This window comes from Mytilus trossulus, chromosome 14, assembly GCF_036588685.1.
Source record: "Mytilus trossulus isolate FHL-02 chromosome 14, PNRI_Mtr1.1.1.hap1, whole genome shotgun sequence".
Classification (NCBI taxonomy): Eukaryota; Metazoa; Mollusca; class Bivalvia; order Mytilida; family Mytilidae; genus Mytilus; species Mytilus trossulus.
Window position 1 is genome coordinate 18974702 of NC_086386.1, and position 12298 is coordinate 18986999.

General features: G+C 32.8%; 1 protein-coding gene across 1 annotated transcript; it reads left to right on the top strand.

Moving 5' to 3' along the window:
- The first annotated feature begins 4386 nt into the window (after window positions 1–4386).
- On the top strand, window positions 4387–11619 carry LOC134696930 (thrombin inhibitor hemalin-like). Its single transcript, XM_063558896.1, has 6 exons — window positions 4387–4483; window positions 5183–5363; window positions 6192–6248; window positions 9408–9572; window positions 10904–11062; window positions 11454–11619. The coding sequence occupies exons 1-6, from the start codon at window positions 4436–4438 to the stop codon at window positions 11591–11593; spliced, it is 750 nt and encodes a 249-aa protein (XP_063414966.1). The 5' UTR covers window positions 4387–4435; the 3' UTR covers window positions 11594–11619.
- The last annotated feature ends 679 nt before the right edge of the window (window positions 11620–12298 follow it).

The window sequence follows — 12298 nt, forward strand, 5'->3', positions numbered from 1 at the left end:
GTAGTACTCGAAACATTTAGGTATTTCTTCTCCCGTCATATATTAACCGTATTTGGCTCATTTTTCAAAATTTCGGTTTCTAATAGTTTTCAACAAAATTGACACACTCAACTTAGAAAAATAGTCGTTCTTGTATTGTTGAAGTATCAATTAAATCAACACGGGTAATGAACCATCTTTTTTTAAACAAATGAACAAATGGTTTAACGTAATGTTGAGGGTCTAAAGTTTCTTGGTACACGTTGTTACATGCAACCAAGTTTTAACCTTAAAATCCGAAACGATAATTATATTTGTTATTAAGGTTTTATCACTCAAAAACTAAAAATTGAACTTCCCTAATACTCAAATAACTGTTCAAGCTAATTTAACAGGATAACTTGTAAGAAATGCAATAAGTTGATGACAACTCCAAATGTCACTAGTTACTTAACAGGAAAACGTATTACTTATTACTAGTATACAGAGTCTTTTGAGTCTCTGTACTGTTCCACGGACAATGTCGTTGGCGGAATTGAATATACTTTTTGAGGACTTCATCATGTTAGTGAATCTCAACACTCTTTTGAGTAAAGATATGATCAAACACCTGTCTGATAATATATCTCCACAATTCAGTTCTTAATAACCTTTTTAATTATCCGAACAATGATCATTCTTTTTAAATGAAAGTAATTATCATCTTAAAAATTTATCACCACACATATAGTTCTATGCTACGTACTCATTTCCAAAAAGATAGACAAAATTTCTGGACGTGGGAACTATAGATAAATACTGCAATGTCATATGGTTGCAATGATATAAATATAATGAGCTTATTTAATACTAATTTAAGACACGAGCGTAGTCATTGGCAAAAACAAGCGGCCCAATTGACTTCCATATATAAATCGCTTTCTGGGAGCTTTAATGACATTTTTCGCATCTTCATTATCTGCCATGGTTACATAATAGCTGCCTCCTAATTTTATTAAATGTTTGAGACATTATGCACTTGACAACGGATGGATACATACATTTTTCTTCAATGTAGATACTGGTCAGTAGATATTCGTCTTTTTAAACAAGTAAGATCTGAACCTTTACATGACGAAAAGAGAATAATTCTTTCATTTCAGTTACAGTTTTCTAGCATAGAAATGGATGCAATCAACATCAGCAACGTTCGTCATCACAAGTTAGGACATAACTTATGAATTTCCACTTCATTTACAAGGTTTACAGATTTACAGATTTAGCAAATGCTCGATTCCACATTAATTTTGTATTCGGGGAGTCTGCGCTACGATCTGAAAGCGATTTTAATCCGACCTCACTACGACAATCACGTCTAACCGCGACAAAATCACGCTTCCATTACGACTATACCACTTTTATATCACGCTTATACCACGCTGTTCAAGACCATAGAACGATGTTAGTACGCCCATGTAGTTCTCACCACACTGTTCTTACGACCTGACGTTCATATTACGATCATCAAGCTAAGTGTCATTGTCATATATATTTTTTACAACATTTTAGCTTTTGTTTGTCGGTTTGTAATTTGGACCTCTTATCCTAAATCTCCAACGGCTCAACAATTCCTGTCACATCTGTGTCATCCCTACTATCCTTCACGTAAGCATCTGCATTCGATGGACCAGCAATAGGTTGTGATTCTGGTTGTATTTTTCGGTCCGACATATGTCTTCTGGATCATGATTGGTTACTATCAGATCTACATATATCTCTTCCTCTAGCCCTATTACCCTTTCGTAGATTATGGTTGCAAGACTGTGATTTCCAGAAACTCTACGTATCAATGAGAAATAGAAGGAATGATACATAATCAGTATTAGGCCAATGTAAGAAAAATATCAACTTTTTTGTATGAGGCTGAGAAACTAGAGAACGGCAAGGTTCTACCGAGCCCTTCCCGAGTTTTGCGCCGAGGTAAAAACAAAAGTTGATATTTTTCTGACATTGACCTTATGTTGTTTTTATACTGAAACTTTAATATATATGTAACATGATATCTTAATTTTTATACATATTTCAAACTTATTTCCATCTCTAAATGTACCCCTGACTGTAAAAAAGTGTTCCATGATGAGACAAAATATAGCTGTGTTACTATAATCAGGATATAAACACAACTAGTTGCAGTATAAAGTATTCTTATGGAACACGATGTTGACGTTATTGCTGGGAGCGTAGTTAAATTGCAGTATGAACGTAAGTGGTATGATCGTAGTATTGTCGTGGTAAGAGCGTGCTGTAATCGCAGTTGAAGCGTGATAAGATCGTTTTGCTATCGAATACAATTTGGTATATTCGTAGTAATTACGTTTGATGAGTGTAGTAATATAGTGATAATTGTAGTGCGGTCGCAAAATAAGCGTGATGAGAACGTTGTAACACATAATTGAAGCGGGATCATGCGTTGTAGAAGCTTAATGAAGACGTAGTAGCAACGTTACAGAAACGAACATTTACATGTTCTTACAACTCATATCGCGACCTCACCACAATCTGAAATAATTTTAGATCAGGATGAGCGTGGTGCAATCGTGGTCTAGTGGAACTGGGTCTGAATCAGTGTTTCTCCGCTCTTTCTTTTAAAAGTACATTATTCGTAATATTTAAACATTCCATCATTTTCTTTTTTCCCTAATTTTCTCTTTTCTTTTATGTTTTGTCCAATCCTAATGTGATGTAAACCCCATCCAATCGCAAATTAATTATAAAAAAGTACGTCTTCCTTCTTTCTTATCATAAACATTATCATTGATGATGGTAAACGTGTTACTCTATATTAAAGGCGTTTAACACATTAAAATGGGAATGATTTTAATGCTTTAACAGCTTATAGTACAAAATATTGTCTTTTTTTCTTCTTTTTTTTTTGTGTTTCTCATATAAAATATTATATTCAAAAATTTCTATGCATGTTTTTTTCTATAAATTGGAGAACATATAACAACTAGAATAAGTACCTGCACTTATCGTAGTATATTGTTATTACTCTTCTTATTTATTACTGAATTTATTATATAACTTTATCAGTCTTTATAACGCCCAGTTTACATGCATTAAGTTGATTAGGTACGGAAAATAAGTGTAAAAAGTTGAGTAACGAGTGACATTTAACGAGTTGCAATGTTAACTATTGTTGCATCGTTCTCAAACCTGCCGCGTGAAATGTTATTTTATCAAACTTATTAGATTGGTACGTTGGCATAGACAAACAGTTGCAACTCGAACAGTCATAGGTCAGGTTTGGATGGTCTATGGCCTACGATGGTTGCATGCTTTTTAGTGTTTAATAATTTCAAAATCTTATATATTGTTGACACTCAGAATGATGAAGGTCATTTTCAGCTGACCTGGCCTTGTAGTCATATATCTTTCCTCACTGAACGGAGCACAAAACTCATGCTCGAAACATGAAAACCAGTAATTTGATAGGTTGATTTTGGAGTATTAGTACAAAACATATGACTATAAAGTTTTATGACTGCAAGACCTGTTGTGCATAAGTTTTGCAACGTTTTGAATGAACGGGTGCGAGACGGGTTGGAAATCATTGCAGTTTTTGATTTTTTTTGTTTCGATCTCCTACCTCTTTTGCAACGACCATGGACAAAATGTCGGGCATAGTTTGGTTAAAATCTCTTTAACAGCGCATTTGATTGCCTGTGTCAATTTAAAATTGTGATTATGTCTGTAAAAAGTAAGTCCATTTGGCAGGTCAATAAGGTCATTGTTACACAAAATCAAACTGTTATGATGATCAGAATGATGCTATTTTTTTTATTTTAAAGGTCACCGTCTGTTCCAGTTTCATTTCAATATATGGAGTGCCACAAAATGAGCATGGTAACACCTATAAATTTCTGTTTGTAAAACAGTAAATATACCCACTTGCGTCAGTAAAATTCCAACAATTAGAAAACAAAAATACTTTCGAAGTTTTTACTTTAGGAATTAACCTTTAATTATGAACATTTTTAAAATCCGTATTATTCCATGGAGGTGTGACAAAGTTATTGATGACCGAAAAGAAAAATTATCTTCAGAATATTGCAATATTAACTGCACTCAACTATTAAGTACATAAATCAGTTCAATATGTAATAAAAAAAAAAGGATATAGGTTATTTTTTAACCTAAAAAATAATCTCATAGAAAGAATTTTAAATACTACAATACAAATAAGCCTCTTAGTGGAATATCCCTCCCTTATAACAATGGTTAAAATTGAATTAACCTGATGTTTGCTACAATCTGCCTATTTATGATTGTGGCATTAGATGAAAACCTGTCAACATTATATAACATAAAATATTTTATATAAACATTTCACACAATAATTATGTAATCATGTCGATAAAATGAGAATATAAATACTGAGTACCGATCATATTTTCTATTAACTTGTCTTGTTACAATGTGGTCGGTTTTGGTAGTGTTCTTTTGTGTTATTGGTAGTGTACAAGTAAGTTGTTATTACTTTTCCATAGGTTTAGTATTGTGTTTTTGTAGATTTGTCGATTGAGATATGTAATTGAATGCAAGCTAGACCTTCCTCGAAGTCATCTTCATTGAGAGCCAGTAGGCATGTATCATCCAAATATCTAACAGTGTTATTAAATATTTGAATCAGATGTTGTTTCGATGGGTCTTTGCTGATTTTAGTCATGAATTGTAATTCATAACAATACAGAAACAGGTCCGCAATAAGTGGTGCAGGCAGGATAACGTTTTAAGTATACATGATGAAGTCGTCATTATTGAGAGCCAATATATCATGCAAATATTTAAAATTGTTATTAAATTTTTTAATCAAATGTTGTTTCGATGGGTCTTAGCTTATTTTAGTCATGTATTGTAATTCATAACAATACAGAAACAGGTCCGCAATAAATGGTGCAGTCAGTCCCCATGAAATTTCAGATAATTGACGATATACGGTAGTTAAATAGCGGACAACAATGCTACCTTGTAGAAATTCAAGTGCAGTTATAATATAAAAAAACAGGTCTGATTGACATTGTTCGTTTAGTTGTTGTTATCTAAAATTTGTAAAAGAAACAATTGTAAATCTAGGTACAGTCTTCAAAACTTGAATTTATAGACATAGAGACTTATAATTATTTATGTATATTCTACAATATACGATTTTTACGTTATATAGGCGAATAATTTAGACTGCCATCTACCAAAACATTCAGGAGTTTGTCAAGCGAGAGATCCAAGATTTTATTTCGATGTTTATGCGAAACAGTGTAGAAAATTCATCTATGGTGGATGCGGAGGAAATGCAAACAATTTCAAAACGTTGGCTGAATGCAAAGTAAAATGTATGGTTAAAACAAGTAAGAGTTGTGTATTATAGTTTATATATCACCTATGATCCAAACGTTGAGTGAATGTGAAGAGACCTGTATGGTAAAAACACGTAAGACTTAAGACTCTCTTTCGTCTTAACAACAGTTGATCAATCCGAGTTTGTATTCAAAGAAAACAAGTACTTTTCTTTTCCTTTCAACACACAAAAACGAAAAACCAATTAAATGACATGCAGATGATACTAAGAAAATACTACATGGGTGGGTTGTTGTCTCTTTGCATTTCCATTATCAATTTTATATATATAATTGAAAGCACAAACACGTTAACAAGACCTGTTGGTGACCTTCTGCTGTTGTTTTTTTTTTTATTTGGTCAGGTTGTTGTCTCTTTGACACATTTCCCATTTCCATTCTCAATTTTACACAATGTTTCCTCTGAAGATAAATGATGATTTCCTCGTCATTCAATTTTTTTAATCATATTGAAGTAGTTCCCATTGATACAGTAAGTAACCTAAGTTACAGGTCATATACATCTGAACTGTATATTTCAAAAGATTTCATTACATGTAAAGTACCTGAGGGAAGGGACTAAAGCCCTATACTGACACTTGCTCAAATACTTCCAAACATAAAATCTATAAAAGCGTCATTTTTTAAAACATACCTTGATTGAAACCAGAATAATCATTTGATAAATAAAATGAAAACTTGATATTGTTGATACGATGCACTATTTAAGCCTTTCAACGTGTGGTATATACTGTATATATAATAAGTACCCTTTTAAATTCTGATATACATCCTCTGACTTGCATATGAAGAAAATAGTTAGTTTTTTTTACTTTATAGAACCCAAACGATGTCTTACCTGTTGTGGACCTCCTCCTTGTTGTAGTACCTGTAACAGTAAGTAGAGATGTACTGAGCTTCATTTTTGGCATATACTGTATGCGATAAGTGCATTGTCATTTTCATGAATAAGTTTATCTTATTCGTCAAAACAAGTTTTCATAGCCATGTTACTTGAAAAGGTCTTTACAGAATGATATAAAGCTGCAGAAATCGAATAAACACAGACCGGACGTGGCATGGTATTTATATATCCATACCAACAACCACAATTAAACTCACAGTTCAGACTTTTCTTGTGAACGGTCTATATGCCAATGTCTGATGCCGCCATATAGTGTAAGTAAAGTAATCATATATACCAGGAATAAATTTTGTATTTACGCCAGACGCGCGTTTTGTCTTGTTTTACAAACAAAATGCATCATTATAATGCCGGCGTCACCCATTGGCGGCCTATATACCGGCGTACATCAGACGTACAGAGAGAATTGACAAAGTCTGTTTATGTTACTAGTATTTAAACGCAAGAAGAACGCTAAGCAATCGTTAAACGCGCGTTGCAAAAGTTTAAATTATGTCGAAATGCAAAAGTAAACGCTTGTTGAACGCTATACCTCCAGGTAATTTTTATGCAGCATAAAATTTTCATCCAGCTCAAGCGTTTTTCTAGCGTATACCTGTACAATACACGAACGTAATACATACGATACAAACGGCTTATTCTCATTTCGACTTGGCTGTCAAAATCTTTATATAAAATTAATCCCATTTTGCCTAGGTACAAATTTTGAGGTAAAAGATAATTAACTAAGGCGCAATGGAAACTTGTGTACTTTTTAAATTGTTATTTGGATGGAGAGTTGTCTCATTGGCACTCACACCACATCTTCCTATATCTATTGTGTAAACAATGAAATTAAGTTATTATGCCCCACCTACGATAGTAGAGGGGCATTATGTTTTCTGGTCTGTGCGTCCGTTCGTCTGTTCGTCCGTCTGTTCGTCCGTCCGTCAGTCTGTTCGTCCGTCTGTCCCGCTTCAGGTTAAAGTTTTTGGTCAAGGTAGTTTTTAATGAAGTTGAAGTCCAATCAATTTGAAACTAAGTATACATGTGCCTTTTGATATGATATTTGTGATTTAAATGCCATATTTGAGTTTTGAACGCAATTTTACGGTTCACTGAACATAGAAAATGATAATGCAAATTTCAGGTTAAAGTTCTTGGTCCAGGTAGTTTTTGATAAAGTAGAAGTCCAATCAACTTGAAACTTATTATACATGTTCCCTTCGATAAGATCATTCTAATTTTAATGCCAAATTAGAGAATTTATTCCAATTTCACGGTCCACTAAACATAGAAAATGATAGTGTGAGTGGGGCATCCGTGTACTGTGGACACATTCTTGTTTATTGTTTGTATTGCAATTACTCGATATTTTTTTATTTTAATGTAAAAATCTGCCATTATACTTGTTTTTTTTTACATTGAATTACAAGCACAAATTTAGATTATATATTGTATTATCTTAAGATTTACAGCTTATCGGTGTAAACAAGAAATAACAAATTATAATTGCAGCAAAACATGTAGACAGAGAATGTTAACTATTTTGTAAATTACTGTCCCTGACCGTCCTAAGACCATCATAAGACACCTCTCGTGCAGTCCTAACTTTAGGACCAACTTTCAGACATCCTAAATAAGTACCACTTTGAGAAACCCACTAACCCTACGATATGTTGTAAGACCATTCTTAGACATGTCTTAGTCCTAAGACAGCTTCATGAAATGGGCCCCATGAAAATAAATTTCCCTATTTTTCAGCTTGTAATGTCAGCCCTCTAAGTGATTGTTTATCCTAGGTCTTGTGATGATTCTATGCAGGTTGGTTGTGGGTATATGCCTTCTATCCATGTCAGAATTACACGTTAATTTGGTGCATGTATCCGTCTATGGTGTGTTTTCCAGGGCGTGAATTTTGGTCTAGTATTTGGTATTTGTGGGACAGTTTTTGTCTGTTATGAAGAGTGTGTATCTCCTGCTTTCGAATGAAGGCATTTTTTTTTGGTGCAGTCTCAAGGGTCTAGGACAGTCACATGGTGAACTGTAATTGGTAATTTGGGCCAATCTTGAAGAGGTCAAGAATTGTTATCATGGATTTTCCTTATTGTATATAATTAACACCATTTTAAATGTTTCTTTATTTTTAAAAATTTTCTGTTATTTATATGAAAACTAGACTGTTGGAAAATATATGTTTTGCTCTTTTGATTTTTTTGTGTTGCATATATATATAAGGGATAATTGAAATATGTAGATTTTTCCAATTGCATAAATTTTCTAAAATTTCAACTTTTATTAAATGAAACAAACAATATTTCAAGAGAAGCAATTTTCCTACTGACAATTGTTTTTATTGTAGATTTTTTCTGATTTTACAACTGTACATCATTAAAATTGTCACTTTTATTAAAGGAATATAAAAATAAAAATTCAACACTTCCCTAATTACATGTTATTTACATTGTTATAAAAACACTGAGTTTAAATTTGTTTATTTAACATTTTTATATAAATTCACATTTCGCCTTAGTTCAATTCCCATATCGCCTTAGTATTTTTTTTACCTTTTTTACCTGGAATTCACAACTAAGGCGAAATGGGAACACACCGTACAAACCTATTGAAAACGCTACAAATAACTTTAAGACACGTTCAGGGTACGTTATATACGCTTCAAGATAGTTCGACTTTAACTAAACTGTATGCGGGTGTGTTTGCAACATATAACCCATAATAAAACTACCCTGACACGCCGATAGCAGGGATTAGCGTCACAGATACGACCTGTATGTGTCACAAATACATTCAAGATACTTTTTTTTTCGTAGCGTGCATACCATCTACGATAAACAAACGCCAGGAAAAGTCTAACATACGTTACTTGAACGCCCGATAAACGATTAGCTACTTTCTCGTCCTCCCAATACACGTTGAAAGCTCGTTGTAAACAAGGTACAGATATGATTGACAGGTTGAATGTATCTAATATTACAAGCGTATTGGCAGCTTTCATGGGTTTTTTTTTACAACGGCTTGCGTACGTCGGAGCTATAAGCTGATGTGTGATGCCGGTAAAACTCGTGTCTTTTTTCAAATTCGGTAAGAATAAGAAACACCTATATTAAATGAAATTTATATATTTGCTTTAGAGCCTGGGATTTGTGCACCACCTATCATAGTACCTGGACAAATAGATACCATTTGTGTTGAAGAATGCAATCGTGACGACGACTGTCAGGGTGAGAAAAAATGTTGTCCGTACATTTGTGGACGTGTTTGTTCTATTCCAACCGGCGGATTTAAACCCAAACCAGGTAATTAGTGTCTGTATGTTATGTTTTTATATTATTCATGTATGCTAAATCATGCGTAATGAAATTAAATAGATATCAATATCAAAACGAAATAATAGAAAACCAAAGGGTATGGAGAAGTCATTCTATGACAAAACAAATAAGTTCATACGCAGCAAAACAAACAAAAAACACACACAAACAGCAAAAAAACAGCGCTTTTATCACTGTTATTATAAAAAAAATGTCAGAGTGGGGACTTCATTATGAAGAATATAACTCTCACCTTTCTGCAAGCATTTATTTAGCAAAATATAATTGGTATCAATCTCTTCAAATACAAGCACTTAACTATAAAAAATATGTTTGATAGCCATATTTATAGTAGTTTTAATGTAAACGTGAAAAGTAAACTAGCATACTTGCCTTCATTATTAAGAGTCTTCGTAAATAAAGGAAAATAACTGTATGCATAATTGAAACTCGAGCACAATGTTTTAATTAATTGTATTGCCTGAAACGGAACATTGTTCCAAGTTAGTTTCACTTTTCTGAAACAAATACAAAATAAACTTGAACTTGATTTATAACTAACAATACCCAAGTGCATATAAACATAATTCTTCCGGTCAGAATGGGGAAGTTGAATCATATTTCTCGTGTAAAGAGAGTGCCATGTTTGATGCATGTTAATAATCCTAGTAAGAACTATTTGAAGTGTCCGTAGCATTCTTTTTTTAAGGCAAAATGTTTATCCCCATCCAATATATCCTCATTTTCAATTGTCAGTCTAAATTTTCCCGACCATCATACTCGATGTCCTCTTTTACAAGACCTACCTATTGCAATTAGTGTTAACTTTTTTTCATCCAGGATGTTTAGGAACAACCAATCGATCAAAAAACGTGAATATGAACCGATGCGTTTACGTCCACATTGGTAAGGAAAAGAGTAAACAAAATTCGAAAACATGGAATGTCAAAGAATAATAGTAGGACAGTAATATTTATATCAGATCAGTTCATCTTACTTGAGTTACAAAAAAGATTTATGAACCTGAAATTTACAAACAAAATGCATTAGGACTATTAAATTAAAAAATATGGAGGACTTTCAATATATCGCAACAACCAAAAACAATTGTTAAGATAAGTTTGCGTATTGGTAATAGGCAAATACTGAAAAAAACCGAGTACCCACATTAAATAACCAAACTTTCTATCCTACCCTCCAAAGTACATTTTTAATGGAAAACTCTTATTCTTACTAGTGTTGTCGGTTTTATGTAAAGATTACCAAATTGTGTCAGAATTAGAAACAGCAAACGTAAATGTATTTAACTTCTTCTTTAGTAAAGCCTGGGTTTTGTCCACCTGTACCAACGGATATCGCCGGTGTATGTGTTGATGAATGCAGCAGTGACGACACTTGTCAGGGTGAAAAGAAATGTTGCTCAAACGGTTGTGGACATTTTTGTTCCATGGTAACGGGTGGAGTTATGCCCCTGCCAGGTAATTAGTGTTATATTTTTTTGTATTAATATGTATTAAAAATGATCAGGCAATGCGTAATTAGATAACATAAAGATAAACATCAAACAGAAAGGTGTGTTGTTTAAAAATATGCACTGATAGTGACAATCTTTTTAATACAAATGTATTAAAAACAGAAGAAAACTAACAAGAGATAAGTCTTCATAAATTAAGGAAAAAAGCTGTATACACTATATTATCTCGAGCACAGTTTTTTTCTGAATTGTATTACCGTAAATGGGTCGTTGATTCAAGTTCATTTTATGGTGGTTTTTTAATAATGTAATGATCGAGAGACAGCAGAATCAAAAACAAAATTTGATTTGTTTTCAAATTCAATTATTTAGATAAACATGTTTTATTTTTGTAGCACCCTGTCGAATAGGAAAACCACTACCTCACATATTTTGTGGGCGTGGTCCTTATCGTCAAAAGTGTCCCAAGGGCTATTACTGTAACAACGACCGAGGTGATAGATTTCCTGTTTGCTGCCAAAGACGTTATAGCTAATAATTTCAGAAATAAAATGAGTTAATTAAAACAAATAATGTATATTGATCAGTATCAGGTAAAATTGAAGGTTGTTATCAACAATCTTACTTTACTTGAAAATGAGAAAGAATGAGAAACGGGTTTAAATGTAACGAGTTCAAGGAGATATCAATCTTCAAGTTTTAGTATATTATAAATCTAATATGAGACTTTGAGTCACTTCGGTGAACATGAATTTGACAGCTAGTGCCCCTTTTAAGGTATATTTTGCCTTAAATGATAGTTAGTCTTACCATTAAATGTAAGGTTAATCCGACTTTGCATTCATAACCTAAAAAAAACATCATCTAAATTAACGTTTGATAACTTTTTTGATGAATATAAGTGTCTTCCTATTCCTTTTTATAAGATACTTCTTATTCGTTTTATAAACTGCATATAGGACGTTCAAACATTTCTAAATTGCATTTTTGACACAACGCGTTTCGATTAAGATAGCAAAATCATTTTTTTAATACAAAAGTTTGTTGGTACTTCTTCTAACTAAAGCAAAACATTGATTGAACTGTGATATTAAATAGCAGTCCCACTTCTCACCCAACCACGCGGTTTTTAGAAATAAAAGTAAAGAGTTGATTATTAGGAGTCAAACTAATATACACAAGTACGCTGACTAGTGTTCTGATAGAATTTAAAATTGACCACTTGAATTTAACATTATTA

Excerpts from the sequence above, each read along its gene's own strand:
- LOC134696930 (XM_063558896.1), top strand. The coding sequence starts at position 4,436 with ATGTGGTCGGTTTTGGTAGTGTTCTTTTGTGTTATTGGTAGTGTACAA. Across the intron at positions 5,364-6,191 it reads AAAATGTATGGTTAAAACAA|AACCCAAACGATGTCTTACC; the intron begins GTAAGAGTTGTG and ends TTTACTTTATAG. Across the intron at positions 9,573-10,903 it reads CGGATTTAAACCCAAACCAG|TAAAGCCTGGGTTTTGTCCA; the intron begins GTAATTAGTGTC and ends CTTCTTCTTTAG.